General features: G+C 43.7%; 1 protein-coding gene and 1 non-coding gene across 2 annotated transcripts; both read left to right on the forward strand.

Moving 5' to 3' along the window:
* Window positions 1-37: 37 nt before the first annotated feature.
* ddx54 (DEAD (Asp-Glu-Ala-Asp) box polypeptide 54) lies at window positions 38-7,503 on the forward strand. The gene is made up of 20 exons (XM_062413118.1): window positions 38-304; window positions 601-727; window positions 1,494-1,564; window positions 1,659-1,847; window positions 2,070-2,119; window positions 2,207-2,248; window positions 2,337-2,432; window positions 2,536-2,657; window positions 2,789-2,850; window positions 3,182-3,313; window positions 3,397-3,607; window positions 3,715-3,846; window positions 3,928-4,149; window positions 4,231-4,304; window positions 4,393-4,602; window positions 5,194-5,342; window positions 5,430-5,543; window positions 5,655-5,765; window positions 5,884-5,975; window positions 6,165-7,503. The coding sequence occupies exons 1-20, from the start codon at window positions 188-190 to the stop codon at window positions 6,458-6,460; spliced, it is 2,619 nt and encodes an 872-aa protein (XP_062269102.1). The 5' UTR covers window positions 38-187; the 3' UTR covers window positions 6,461-7,503.
* On the forward strand, window positions 447-518 carry trnac-gca (transfer RNA cysteine (anticodon GCA)). Its single transcript has one exon. It is a non-coding gene; the product is annotated as a tRNA-Cys (tRNA).
* Window positions 7,504-15,468: the final 7,965 nt, after the last annotated feature.

Genomic DNA, 15,468 nt, shown 5'->3' on the forward strand with positions numbered 1-15,468 from the left:
TGGAGCATCAGACACACCGTGGTAGTCTCTCACTAAAACGGAAGCCAGAAGTCCCTCACACGTGCATCCAACATGTCCGATCTCAGTGTTTTGACTTGCTGAGACGCTACGAGCCGAGATCTCTTTGCTTCACTGCCCGCACATTAAAGTTGTACAGCGACGGTTGAAGGAGCGTTAAAGCTTCAACATGGCGCAGAGGAAGAAGAAGCTGACGAAGAAGAGGAGACACCCGTTCAATAAAGACACGGAGGCGGACTCTGACGGAGACTTCCAGCTGGCTGCTGAAGTCAAAGACGATGATTCCGTAAGAACAGGAACTCAGACACATTTAAATAAGTTGCTGCGCCTCGTAATCGTCATGTCTGAGATATGAACTACTTATGCGATCATTCATAAAGATCATGTTTCTGTGTTATATTAGCAGTAGACAGGTTGTTTCGGTAGGTGGGGGTATAGCTCAGTGGTAGAGCATTTGACTGCAGATCAAGAGGTCCCCGGTTCAAATCCGGATGCCCCCTTTTTCATTTGAACTTTCATGATATATAGTGATTAGTATTAAGTTGGTTTAACGGCATTATGCTTATTTATTGGATCTCACAGCCTGGGAAGAAGTTTCTGAGGTTTCCTGCCTCAGCCGACTGTCTGTCCGATGTGGAGCCGGACACCAGGGAGCTGGTCAGAGCCCAGAACAAGAAGAAGAAGAAGTCTGGAGGCTTTCAGTCCATGGGTAAGAGCCATAGGAGAGTTTCCGCACAGGGACACACATCCACTGGTTTCTCCCAGTATCGGAAGTTCAGACGTGCTCTGAACTCTGGATGATCCCCTGAAGCTATCAGCGGGGAGCGATGTGTGAGAACGCAATTGTACAATTAGAGGCTCCGGACAATTTGGATTTTCTCCTGTCAGCCCCTTAGTGGAGGAGCAGCCGGGTGCCACAGACAGAGGCAGGAAGTGGCATATTAACTCTGCTGCGTAGATCCTGTGATCATGTTTACAGCAGACATCTTTTCAACTGTCGCGTGCTAGACGCATCATCAACCCACCCAGGGGATCCCCCGGCGGTTTTCTCACATGGTCTTGTCCTAGAATTCTACAGAATAAAGTCCGTAGAAACCGCGGAGCGTCTCACTCGGACATTTGCGTTCACACATACTGGACATTCTGGAGAAAATGCGTCCAGTGAATGTGTGAGCTCAGCTTCAGATTCGAGAGCCATTGGTGATGTGGGTGGACACTGGTGTTGTTGTACTGTAAATAATAAAGCATGATCTCAGCATTGGAATTTTAACAGTACGTCCTTGCTCCTGTGATCTGCGTCAACCCCCGAAACGCTCCAGAGACTTTCAAGTTGTTGTTAACACATCTAACTGGATATTTCCCTTTCTGCATTCTTCAAATGTGAATTGCAAACTCCCGTCTGGACCCCATTGTCTGGATACTTTCCAGAGCTCAAGTCTGATTTACTGTTATTTTACTCCATTATGTGTTTTCAGGTCTCAGCTACCCCGTTTACAAAGGGGTCATGAAGAAGGGTTACAAAGTCCCAACTCCCATCCAAAGAAAGGTACGTAAGCGTCTCTTCAGGATTCCTTAATCAAACAGTTTTTACAGCTAGACAGATTATTTACTGTCGGTTTCTTTTTTCTTCCTCAACTCAGACTGTCCCAGTGATTCTGGATGGCAAGGACATAGTAGCCATGGCCAGGACCGGCAGCGGTAAGACGGCCGCCTTTTTGGTTCCCATGTTCGAGAAGCTCAAGGCCCCTCAAGCTAAATCAGGAGCCAGAGCCCTCATCCTGACGCCCACCAGAGAGTTGGCCCTGCAGACCATGAAGTTCACAAAGGAGGTCAGGCTGAATGACGTGTTGCTTATTGTGCTTGTTTGTTTACAGTGTCTGCTGTTGGTTTCTCAGATTAATTAAAGCAGATTCATTGCAAATGGGTTTTCAGTTTTACAGGGGAATTGTCTACAGTCGCTCAACAGACCAGGGCTACAGAATATTTGGCTCAGCTGGGGAATAAATCCTAATCGACAAACTCATTAATGTGCATTGTTGTTGTTTTTGCAGTTGGGAAAATTTACTGGACTAAAGACCGCCTTGATCCTCGGTGGAGACAGGTTCATGACTCCTCCATCGTCTGGTGCTTTCAGTTTATGGTTGAAATCTTTAATGAGTGGACAGTAAACGTCTGTGCTCTTTTGCAGAATGGATGATCAGTTTGCTGCCCTTCATGAAAACCCTGACATGTGAGCATTTTGTCTTCGTTAATGTTGTTTATCCCCAAATCCATGAATTATATCCCCAGACATCCTGATCTCTGTCCTTTTACCGCAGAATCATCGGCACCCCAGGTCGTCTCATGCACGTCATCACGGAGATGAACCTGAAGTTGCACAGTATTGAGTACGTGGTGTTTGACGAAGCCGACAGGTGAGAAACGGAGCCGTGCATTGAGAGCTGACCTATTTTCATAACACAGTTTGGATTAATTTGTCGGCCTCTGTTAACGTGTGCGTGTTTCTCCTCCACTCAGGTTGTTTGAAATGGGTTTTTCAGAGCAGCTTTCGGAGATCATCCGCCGGCTGCCAGAAACCAGACAGACGCTGCTGTTCTCGGCCACCCTGCCCAAACTGCTGGTGGAGTTCGCCAGAGCCGGTAAAATCAACTTTACGTTCTTCATCCTGTTAACTAACAGTTCGGTTTTATATGCATCCATCGTGATTGATGAGGATTTTAAATCAGTTTTTGCGCCATGTCCTCATCTTCATATTGATGTTCATTAACAGGACTGACAGAACCAGTGCTCATTCGTTTGGACGTGGATTCTAAACTCAGCGACCAGATCAAGGTAAAAACAGTTTCGCTTGTAAAACATGACAACATTTGAGTGCAAATGATTCTGGATTTTTCCTCCCATAGAAGAAAAGAGCTTTTATTTCTTTACACAAAATATCTCAACTTAATAGACATTGATTATAAGAATCTGATTATATTATCTGCAAAATCGTGCTATGACATTTTTTTGATATTTATTAACTCGAAACTGTTCTGTTTTGTACAATCAATGCATTTAAATAAATCTATTTCAGCAGCTTATGTGACGGGGAGCTCCTTACTAGACTGTTAGTGTATCTGTCCTAACCTTCTAAACAGTTTTAATTTCTCCTGTCTTTCCCCAGCTGTCCTTTTTCCACGTGCGTATGGACGACAAGCCGGCAATGCTGCTTCATATTCTCAGGAACGTGACGAAGATTCACGAGCAGACGGTGATCTTTGTAGCCACCAAACACCACGTCGAGTACCTGAAGGAGGTGAGATGCGGACAGCAGAATAACTCGGATGAAAAAAAATTTATGGTAAATAATTTTAACTTGTTTTTATTTTTGCTCTTTAGCTGCTGACTTCAGAGGGTGTGGACTGCGCCTACATCTACAGCGCCCTCGATCAGACGGCCAGAAAGATCAACATCGGGAAATTTGTGCATCGGAAAGCGATGGTGCTAATTGTGACGGACGTCGCCGCTCGCGGTATTGACATCCCCATGCTGGACAACGTCATCAACTACAACTTCCCCTCCAAGGCCAAGCTCTTCTTGCACAGAGTTGGTGAGTGGCTCATACATAGAATTCATGTCCTGGTTTGTCCCTAATTAAATTCAGTGATCAGTCTGATATCACACATTCTAATCCACCACTTGCTTTTCCCCCACCAGGCCGTGTGGGACGTGCGGGCCGCAGTGGCAGAACCTACAGTCTGATTTGTCCAGATGAGATGCCTTTTGTCTATGACCTTCACCTCTTCCTCGGAAGGCCTGTTGTGTTCGCCACGCCTGAACACACAGCAGGTAAGCTTTGCCTGCCAGGAATGAACCCGCGTCTGCTCAGAAAATAGTAAAAGAACGTTTTATTCATCCCCTCTCCTCCAGATGAGGACGGTGTCTTCGGTCGGGTCCCTCAGAGCATCCTGGACGACGAAGGCGCCCATCTCGTCACCACTCATGAAAACTCGGCGGACCTGCAGAACATGTTTCGTGTCTCAGAGAACGCCTACAAACAGTACCTCAAGTCTCGACCTAGTCCCTCGCCAGAGTCCTTCAGGCGGGTCAAAAACACAGATCTGTCCTGCATGGCGGTCCATCCCTTACTAGGTCAGTTTGTAGGAGGATAAAAACAGTGATGATGAACCTGAGACAGGAGCCGGTAACAGCATTTCATTGATCTGGTTACAGGGTCAGGTATGGAGAAAATGGAAATTGAGCAACTTCAAATAGTCCATGCCATCAAAAGCTACAAAACCAAATCGGTGAGTTACATCTGGCACAAACGTAGATGTTTAATTTTTGACACACTTGTTATGAAACCTAAAACAAAATCCTTTCATATTCTTCCAGACTATCTTTGAAATCAACTCCAGCAGTAAGACACAAGCCAGCCTGGTGATGCGGACCAAGCGCTCCAAGGACATGCGGCTGGTGGAGAAGTTCAACAGACACAAAGAGGACGTGGCAGCAGAGAGTCGCCTGCATCAGCCCGTCAAACCGGCCGCTGCTGACGAAGATTACACACACAACAGTGGCGAGGAGGAGGACGGCGCTCTGAATGTAAGAGAGGAAGGCGTCTGGTGTTTGGATTCAAAACAAAGCACCAAAAATGTGTTGAATAAGAAGTGATAAGGGCTAAACTATAAAGAGGAGCTGTAGAAGAAGTTTTCATTTTTCTTCTAGTGTGTTTGTCATCCAGTTGAAGATTTATCATTTAATGTGGTTGCACAATCAAATAGGAAAAATGGCGCTAATCATCTTTTTAATGACGACTTTTTAAATTTTGATATATCTTGTTTATCAAACCATGGGTCCAGTTCCCCAAAATATTCAATTTATTAGCCGGGTAGGAAATGGACACAGCAAATCACAAATGAGACGGTAGAATGAGTGAAGTTTGTGATTTAATTGCTAGAAAACAATGATTAGTGACGTATTAAAATAATTTCTTATTTTCTGCCCTGGCTAATTAACTCAGCTCAGACAGTTTGTAAGACGGAAGAAAAAGGTTAAAGCACAAACTTGAAATCGAATAAAGCATTTCCTCTGTTTATATCGCAAATCCTCAACTTACAACTTACTGTACACAGCCCTTTGAATGCCCACATTGTTTTTTTTTGGTGTATATGTAATTATTCATGTCTCCACCAGGAGGTGTTCTCGGCTGTGGTAGGTGGAAAGAGAAAACAAGTGCAGGACGGTGAAGAAGGACAGCCAAAGGAAAACAAAAGCAGTCAGAAGGGTAAAGACGAGGACTATTACATCCCCTACAGACCCAAAGACTTCGACTCTGAGAGAGGGTGAGGAAACAGTGCAATTTTTAACACGTGTGTAAAATCAGACATGATTAAAATGTATTAACTGTGGCTCATGTTCTCTGGCCTTAGCTTGGGTCTTGGAGCAGAGGGCACCGCTTTCGAGCAGCAGGCCTCCTCAGCCGTTCTGGACCTCATGGGAGATGACGGAGGAAATTTAAACAAGAACAAAAATATAATGAAATGGTGAGAATTTGAGAAATAACACTAGCTAACCCTTAATCCTCCTCCCCCTTCATCTTAATTCTTCCGATTCTTTCACTTCCAACCATAACGTTGTTTCTGTGTCATTGATAGGGATCGTAAGAGGAAGCGCTTCGTGAGGGACACAGGAAGGGAGGACCAGAAGAAGAAGCTCAAACTAGATGGCGGTCAGGTCATCAGGAACAAGAAGAACAAGAAGAACTTGTATCCTTCCAACCAAACGTCTTGCTGTTCTTCTCTGTTACCGCCGCTGCTAGTCTCTAATGTTTCACAGTTGTTTGCTGCATCGTTGACCGTTTGTCTGACCTTAACCGAATGACAGCTACGAGGAGTGGAAGACAAAGTACAAGGTGGATGATGGAGAATTTAGCGGAGTTGGAGAATCGGGAGGATCGGGAATGAGGCCAGGAGGAGGTAGAACTCACGACTTAAACACTGTAGAACTGATAAATTACTCCTGATGGAAGGAGTTAGATGAGAGAGTGAATACCACACTCACATCTGTCTGGTTAAATACAATGTTCCCATCGAAGTTGGAGCTGCTCATTCCAACAAGTTGTTTCTCAATGCTTCTCTCTTCTGTGTCGTCTTTCTGTCTGTCAGGTCGTGGTCGTGGTCGCGGTCGTGGCCGTGGACGTGGTGGTGGTGGACGTGGTGGTCCCCGCTTCCAGAGCCCTGGGGATCAACAGGTGACACCCGGTGGTCGCAGAGTGCGCTCGGAGCTCAAGACGCGTGATGAGATTTTGAAGCAGCGGAAGAAAACGGAGAAGCAGCAGTTCATGCAGAAGGGAGGGATGAAGAAGATCCGCTCCAGCAACAAACAGTGGGCTGGAGAAGTTAAGAAGTCAGGGTTCGGACGGGGCGCTCAGAAGAAAGGCAAGATGAAGAAGAGGATGTGAGGAGGAAGATCACTGAGGGGGGGGGGGGAATCCTGTGGGAGACTGATCATCAATGACACGACGATGGACCGACTGACCAGATTTGTTCCCATCCCCCTTTCAAGATTTTCACGGTGCCTTGTATGATTGAGGATCGGAGGAGATGTTCTTCATCTTTTCTCCTCATCACTACATTAACTCTGTATTTGTCGCAGAGTGAAATTAAAAGAAGGATCCGATTAACTGGATTTTCGTCTTTTAAACTTGTTTGGCAGAATTATCTGCCTCAATGGATTTGAGTACTAAAATTTGTCTATATAAAATATCTTATGTCATAATACACATCTGAAAAAGACTATCCTGTGTTATGTCTTCATTTGCAGTCAGTGAGATGTTGATCCAGCAGACGACTACATCTGGGAAATTATAAATGAAATATACAGCTCAATTAAATGGGTTTATATCATACTGGCCACTAGGGTCTCTATATCTGATGTTCTCTAGATTTTGTGGTTGTAATAATGGTGGTTTTAGTTTTTGAAAACCATTTTTGTTCCTACTGGTGTAAAGAGAACGTTCCCAGTTTGTGCTCCTCGAAACCAAGTTTTATTCTGCTTTTCATTCATCTCTGAAAATGGCCTTATCGTCCATTAAGTTTAAAATATTTCTAAAAAGCCTTGAATCCCATTTTTCCCTAAAACATAGATGAGGGTGTTTGTATTATTAAGAATTACTGGTTGGCAGTTGTGATTTAAAGTCACAATGCTGCACTCCTGTGGTGGACAAGTAGAACTGCAGCTGTATCGCCCTCTCCCACCTCCCTCAGCACCACTTACTCAGGGATTGTTCACGTGTTCCAAACTACAAACCTTTGGACTGGCACGTTTTTATTGTTCTGCAGAAAATAATCTTTATTGTATAATTTCTTAATGTGCAGAAGAAAACATCCTGAACAAAAACAATTCACAGCTGTTTGGACAGGATGGTCAAGATGTTTCACATGCAAGTTTGTAGTATTGTGAACTATTTTATTAAAATTTCTCTGGAAATCATAATTTTACAAATGTTTAAATTGCATTTGACATTATGTTCCATTTTAATGTTTTATTCAATTCAGCGACTTTAGTTTTCAGTTCTTTTGTCAAACGATATTCATTTAGATATACTACAACTTTATTTCGATATAATGCAACTTTCTGAAATTAAATATACCATGCATAACTTTGGTTTTGTTATTGTGCGGCCAATACATTTTATTTGACTTTTTCCTTCCATCAAGACTCGTCGTCCCACATCTGAGAAGCATGTCACATCATCATGTTCTTTATTTCTCGTTCAGCAGTCGATCATCCAGCCGGGAGGAATTCTTTTATATCTCCAGCTGCTGAGAAGGTGCAAAACACGACCACATGCAGGGCGGCCCGAGAGGACAGGGCAGCATGACACCAGCGCAAGCGAGAGAGACAAGTAACCCGGTGCATCTGCTTGTGGTTACACTGCCGACTGCTTTCTGATGATATGCGTCCAGGCTATCACAGGTTATTTATGGCCGCAGCTCCTCATGGGCCGAGGCTCTGCCGGGAAGATTTGTGGCTTCCAGTCGTCTGTGTGAATGCTGCTAAAGATGGGGGGGAAGATGGGAGGAAGGTGGGAGGAAGGTGCGTAGGGTAACGTATTTGTTCCAAACACTGTATAGTCACCATGGAGACAGGGATAGGACACAAACCAGAGCCCTGGTGTATTTCAGAGGAAGGATCTTCCAAATATAAGTCAGTTAGAAAACACACCTCCTGTCAATCCACAGGGTAAATAAAGTTTTAGTTTACTTTGTAGCTAAAAAAAAAAAGCCCCAACTGTTTCAAGATTCCTGATTTATTACATTCAATCCACAAAGTATATATATTTAAATGCAATAACTGTTACATCTATATATTTCCTTCCTAATTTTGGGTCATTACTTAAAAAACAAAGCTTCATTACATCGTAATAATGAAGAGATGTGCATAATATACTGTTCTAATTATGCTGGTAATACAAAAACATTTCTACATGTTTATATTTGTATTGTGTACTGTACGTGCATATGGCATAAAGTATACAGTATATATTGGAATGTGTATTATGAATGTGTTTCATATATATATGGATGATACACATTCCTCTGAAAAACTGCAGAATATAGATAAATGTACACTGTTATGTATTTGTATTCAACTACTGTGTATTCTGGAGTATTTAGTATCTTATCCCACATTTCACACTTTTCAAATCAGAGTTCAACCCCCCCAAAAAAGTTATTTTTAATTGATTATCTCTTATCCTCAGGCGTCCATTGCCTTTCATTTGAAATAAAGGTTAGGCTCAAATATCTACTGATTCTTGAAATGCTCACCTGAAAATGTTCCAGCTATAAAAAGATATTTGTGGGAAACAACATCAAGCATCTGCACTGTCTGTCCCTGAGCTATCTGTGACCAGAACAAGCTGCAGTGAAGGAGCTTGTTTAGCTGATATCATTTAATCCTGGTGCAGAGATACGGAGCCACGGCCGGCCTTTACCTCACATCGCGTCCCATGTGAAGCCCCCCCCCCCCAGTCTATCTGATGACCCCCTCTCCCCTGTCCCAGCTCTCTCTAGTGCTACAGCAGCTCTCCAGTCATCGGGACCGGCAGCGTTATCACTGCTTAGGGTTCCCAGGACCGACACAGCATCCACTTGAGATAACACAGAAGAGCCTTGAGAATCAGAGCTCTGCTGCTGCTAACGTTACAGTGGGTTTAGAAACACTGGGCAGTGGTTACATAGGTTTGTTTATGTTGTTAGATCCACGATGGGACGGGCTGTGTGTTTGTTTTATAGGCTCAATGAATGTGCACATCACTGTTGGTCTTTGTTTGGATAAACATCGAAATTTACCAAAAAGTCAATATGTAGTATGTGAAGACATACAGAAAACTCCCTCAAGTGGTTTCTATCTGCATTTTTTATATATTCTAACCTCAAACTGTCAGTGGAAAGGGCATAAATAGAAAAAAAATGAAAAAGAGTATAAATTATACAATAAAATATTAAAGGTCCAATGTCATGGTACTGAAAAATGTCAGCAATCCTATATAAAATCATAAAACATACTGTCCATAACAGGTTAGAGGTGGTCAGTTAAATCTTGAAAGGCACACGTGCTTCTAATCCAGAAAGATGTATTTCAGATATATATGGAGGTTTCTTCCCCCCTGTGGTTATCTCATTAATCTGACTTTATTATCAAACCTGTTACCGCGTATGTGTGTGTGTGTTGTCTGTAATATTGTTGCCCGAGCGTCCGTCCCTGCAGTCTGGCTCCCCCCTCCTCCCCCCCCCCCACCTCCTCCTCCTCCTCCTCTTCTCTGCGTGCTCCCATCTGACGATAAGACTGCTGCCTTTTCTCAGGCTATCGCTTACGAGGCAAAAGGCCACTTGAGGAATGACAGGGCCGACATGACCGGCATTAGCCGCTGTCGCCTCAGCAGGTTCCATCCTCGTGCAGACGAATGCTGACGACCATGTTGAGAAACCGTCAGGGGCCCCTTTTGTTTAGTTGTTTACGGAAAAAAGGTCACGCTGCAGCTCTGCTCTGAGATCTGGAGCTGAGATGCTGTTGGGTCAAACGCTGGTGAGCGTGGTTTAATGTCCTATTATAATTGCAGTGCTGTGGCTTTGTTTTGGAAACAGGCAGCTCGTGAAGATGTTTGGAACAAGCTGCCATGCAGACGCCTGAAGGGAGCCTGGAATTAGCTTGATCACATGGGAAGGACTGCGCAGTCGGTCTAGGGGCCAGAAAACGTCCTAATTGGAAGTAAAAACGTGTGCCGGGGTTGTGTGGGCTGCGGGCCACGTACAGTAAACTGAATAGGAACCAGACTGAGTGAAAATGATCCCAACAATCTGAATTCCTTTGAGTTTCTCTGATGAGGTGAGACAAGCTGAAGGTCAGCAGGGATGTGAACCAGTTGTGGTTGAACAAACACTTTTTTTCCCAGTTTTTAACTTTTCCCAGTGGTTCTTTACACTTCCTGGATGAATCTGCCATATCAACATCTTTTCCTTTAAAAACATGACATTTTATAATCCCATGTTGTATCAGCAGAAACCTCTGACCCCCCAGCGTGACCCCTAACCTGGCCGAGCAACCTACACGTGCACTCCCTCACGTGCCCTCCACCGTGAACCTCCACCTCTCATTTGTTATCATTACGTTGTGATGTTCAGTTAAAAGGCTGGGATGCCAAGAGAACTCCAGGGTAATGATCATTTTAATGTGTCAGGCACATCCGGTGGATTTGAGAGTGTCCGGGACAATTTAGGATCTGAAACTCACAGATGTTTGTCATAAATACTTTTAACGTCTCATGTTAATCCCCTCCTCTAATTCTCAAGTGATCCAATCCAATGCTCTTGGACCAAACGGGGGGAGAGGAACCAACCGCAACCTGCCAATTGTAATGTAAAGGACATCCTTCATGTCCTGAAAGCTGCTTCTCTGCTGTGATCTGTTGCTGCCGTCAAGCCATAAATCTGGACGCACCCTCGGAGAACGGAGAGGGGCTTCTCAGCAGGGACTGTTACGTGTAGCATCAAGCTGAAAGACCGTGTGTCCGCTGCTTGAAACACAGCCGGCCCACAAAGATGCCTTTTTTCACTTTTGCACCTATTTTTCTTCCTTTTTTCCTTACTCCCAGCATCTTTACTGACCACAAACACTGAAAGTAAAGGATGCTGGGATTGATGTGTGCCTTGCAAAGTGGACAAGTTGGTTAAATATACAACTAGAGGGCTGAGATCAATAAAGTCTCTTGAAAATGGAAATTGTACCATTAAAAACACATGAGACGCTGTATTTGTAGAAATCCAAATCAGAATTCATCCATTTTTAAATCCATATAATTGAGTAAATCTGCTGTTAGAGGGAAACGTGTTGGCCTACAGAGCCACAGCTCTCTGGACTCGGAGGGTTATTTCGGGGGATGTTCAGGTGCCCGGGGGCCGCAGCAGCAGAAAGTCCTTATAAAGAGCTCCTCTCCGGGTTAGGGTGGAAAGTGGGTTATCAGCTCCACTGTCACTCCTCGAGGAGGCCGACTCGTTTGCATCTAGTCAACACCTTCCGCCCCCTTCATGGCACACATCTGACCCCGGCTTCCTGAAGCGACCCATGGCCTTATCCAGGCGCTTTCAATACTTTCAACCACGTTTCACCCGCTCAAGCTCTCTTCTCCAAATCCATCTCTGATCATGCTCTTATCCAAGGTTTGCCTGCTTTTGTGGAGCTCCCCCGCCCCATCTCTGTACATTATTGATGAGCAGCAGGAGCCACGTGTTGTGTTTTGACCATTTCCTGACAAAACATTGGGGTTAATGGGATTTCAGTGTAAAGCTGAACTGAAATAGTTTATGTCATTATGCACGTGCAGAATGAGTGTGATTCTGTGCAACGTCAAAGCGCTGATAGTTCATTTGTATTACATTTGTATTACAGCAGTGAAAGTGTTGCACCGAAAATCCGGTTGGAGTAAGATTCTATTCATTCATCTTTTTTCTTTGACTCCTAATCTGGCCTTTACAATTTTTTCTTTGATATTGTACGAGTCTGGGCATATTGAAATGTCTCACCACATCTTTCCGTTCCTCCTCTTCTTCTTTTTTTTTCTTCTTCGTTACCCTCTCTCCTTTCCTCGTCCAAGGAATGTTTTCCCAGAGTCTCTCCTCACCCTGTGTGAGCACTCTGTCTCTCTGTGGCCACGCACTTCATTAGTCTTCCGACGGATCAGAGGAACACCAAAAATCCAAATAATCACATGGACGCTGAAGTAGTAGAAGTCTTTAAGACAAAGCCCGGATAACAAGATGACAAAGCTTGTTAAGACCGAGGCCTTGAAAGGTTATTTTATGTGGTCCTATTTAACCAGTATTAGGACACTTTAGAACCTTTTAAGGACATTTAATTATTTTCACATAGGAGATGAGTTATGTTTGAAGTAGAGGGGCTTTGGATAGTTTAAATTATTTAGTTGAGAGTACAATATTTAGGTTAAGTATTTTAGTGATGTGCACTAATTTCACACTAAAAGTATAACTAAAGATATAGTATAACAGTATAACACATTATTCATAAAACTTTTCATTTGTTCTAATATTTGCAGTAATTAGCAATTTATCGTTTCAAAAATGTAACATAGAATCAATTAATCATTTCTTTAAATATAAGTATTTATAGCCCTATGACACCTAATCATAGTATTTCCTCCTGATATAAAGTGTTGTTGCTGTGGCCACATAACCAATCTAATATCTAATATAATCTATTATCATTTGATGAATAATTTCAGTATGTTTTATAGTATTTCTTCCAACACTTCTTATCTTAAAGACTTTAAAACTGTTTTGTTTGAGTTTAGGCCTAAAGATAAAGCAGCTTCACACATCTGTCACATCATTTACTGCTGCACTTACCTTACTAACCAGCAGGTGGAGCTGCAGCCATTGTCCAAGGTCAGACATAAGACGCCTGAAGACCGGAGAGCTCGTCTACGCCCCTCATCGAAGTTTGAGCTCTAGAAGCTTGTGAGCGTGTTTGAAACGACTGTAATGTCGCAAGTGGCCGTTGCAGAAATGTTTGTATTTAGAACCGCTGATCAAAAATATGCTGCAGCTTTGAAAACAGCCGCAGCCTTTCAGAGACGTTTTGTGGGGTCAAGGTTGCTTTAGGAATTTGGTAAACTCCTTCTGCTTGGACTTAGTAGATGAACCATAGACATAGAGAGAGCCAGGTGCAGCTATGCTATACATCTGGTGTGTTGAGTAATATAGATGTGAAAGGCAGAATGACCCGAATTATAGTTAAAGTGACTGGAGGGGGGGGGACGGGTTTCGTAACCTTTTCCATAAGGAGAATTGAGGGTTGTGATTGGTTGAAGACTATTTTCCCATCTCTCTCCCTCCTGCTTCCTGCCGTCCCTCCCCCCCCTCTCACGCCAGACCCTGAATGGCACGCAAGGCCCTGACCACCACCGCAGCGTGGCGCCAAGGGGGCACAGAGTTTGTGTGTGTGTGTGTGTGTGTGTGTGTGCGTCAGCCAGTTTGCAGGGCCGGGACCCCGGATATGTTGTGGGAATGTGCAGTGGACAGGGGCCAGACAGGACGTGACCTTCTGGAGGAAGCTCAGCCGGCCCTATAGGCCAAGCGGCTATCCATCACACCCTTGTCCCGCCCCCGACTGACCACTTCAAACACACGGGAGGATTAGAGCCATGACCAGCTCTTTTAATTTGATATAAATTAGCAAATAAATTAAGAGACACTCATGGTGAAACAAAACCATTAGTTACCACTAATAAATTCCTCAATGATAAAATAAATAACAAACACATTTTTGCTAAAACCTTCAAAATAAATGCTTCTTTCTCAAGTTGGCTCCAACATTTCCCCCCAGTTTAAAGCAGAGCGAGTATTAATTGAACAATGTCATCAGTAATCTCTGCTGTCCAATTACAGAATGTGACCTCGATCTGTACCGGTCACCTGTAACTGGTGGACATGATTATTTATTAGTCTTTTGAACCCCACTGTAATTTAGCAGGGCCACTTTCATGACTCCCTATGCCCGGTATCAGCAGATCAAAGCTCCATGTTGATTCTTCTCCCCTGCAGGCTGTCCAGGGCCCAACCTGCACCTTGGACAAATGACCAACAGGTCAGGCTCTCAGTTCCGCTGGGGGTCGAGGCCGAGGGCCCCGGACTGACCCTGGACTGATGCCACTTCTCTTCGGATCGTGTCTTGCGGCTTTCAGTTTCAGACGAAGCAGATTTAACATCTTTTTTTTGTGTGTGTGTGTGTGTGTGTTGGTGCAGCACAGATGGAGGAAGTGGCGATCACAATGATGAGATGATGGATTTCTAATGACCATGTTTCAGCTTATTAGTGTCTGTATTGTGTCAGTGTAAGTATCCACTGCTCTTTAATCATATCGTTGTTAATAATGACAATAAAGGGCTCAAAATGAAAAAACGCTGCCATGGGTTTGTCAATGTTTCCCTTCAATGTGGACGTTACAGCAAACATCTGGACGCAATGGAGCGTTCACTTCAAGTCTGTTACGAAAAACTAATTTGCACAAGCGTTGCTGTGTGTTGGTAGAGGAAGAAACGTTTTTTTTTTTATCGTCAACAAAGAGAAAATCATCAGTTCCGTAACTCAAACCCAGATTTCCTTATTTGTAATTAAAACACTAAAGTCGCACATGAGGATTTTTTTATGATACTCCTCTTTAATTCGGACCAGGAACTACAAACAAGACAGTTATTGACTGAGGGGGAAACAGTCTTTTCAGATTTCCTCTAATCTGGCATTTTTTCACAAAACAGAAAAATCAAAGAAAATCCAAAAACGAGATAAAGAAGCAAGACGGGAATTAAGAGACAAATGAACGTGTTGTCCGTGTCTGGGAGAAAACGGCCAAAGGTGCTAATTAACAGAGCTGTCAGTGGTTCCTTGAAGTGAAGTGAACTTTCCGATAAGCAGAGTGGCTGGTTGGGTGGGGTGGTTGACGCTGCCCCCCCCCCCCCGAAGCCATCTGGACCTTGTTCTCCCAGTGAGCGGGGCCGTGGCGCAAAAAAAACATGGTGTCGTTGGCGAAGTCTGAGGAAGAACGTTTTTAAAGGAAAACATGGTTTGAATGTGTTTTTTAACTGTTGACAGGTGCTGATGGTAAACAGGTTGTAAAGTATGGTAAAGTAAAGATGGCGATAGGATTAACAGGTTCACTCAAAATGTGAGTTTTTGAATAACCCCCAGAATTAGCTGGATAAAGCTATATCTGGTTTTGACCATTGACGTCTTCACAAAAGCAGATTATGCATTTTTGGTGATGTGATGTCATCAGGTTTATTCAGAAATCAACAATGCACAGAAAGTAAATCGGAAAACCCAAATTTTTTTGTTCAAATCCTATTAGAATCCCGACAGCTATAAGACACCAGACATCTTGGAGTTCAT

The sequence above is a fragment of the Platichthys flesus genome, chromosome 19 (assembly GCF_949316205.1).
Source record: "Platichthys flesus chromosome 19, fPlaFle2.1, whole genome shotgun sequence".
Classification (NCBI taxonomy): Eukaryota; Metazoa; Chordata; class Actinopteri; order Pleuronectiformes; family Pleuronectidae; genus Platichthys; species Platichthys flesus.

Coding starts and splice junctions, on each gene's coding strand:
- ddx54 (XM_062413118.1), top strand. CDS start 188: ATGGCGCAGAGGAAGAAGAAGCTGACGAAGAAGAGGAGACACCCGTTC. Junction 1,565..1,658: donor CAACTCCCATCCAAAGAAAG/GTACGTAAGCGT, acceptor TCCTCAACTCAG/ACTGTCCCAGTGATTCTGGA. Junction 5,766..5,883: donor AAGAAGAACAAGAAGAACTT/GTATCCTTCCAA, acceptor ACCGAATGACAG/CTACGAGGAGTGGAAGACAA.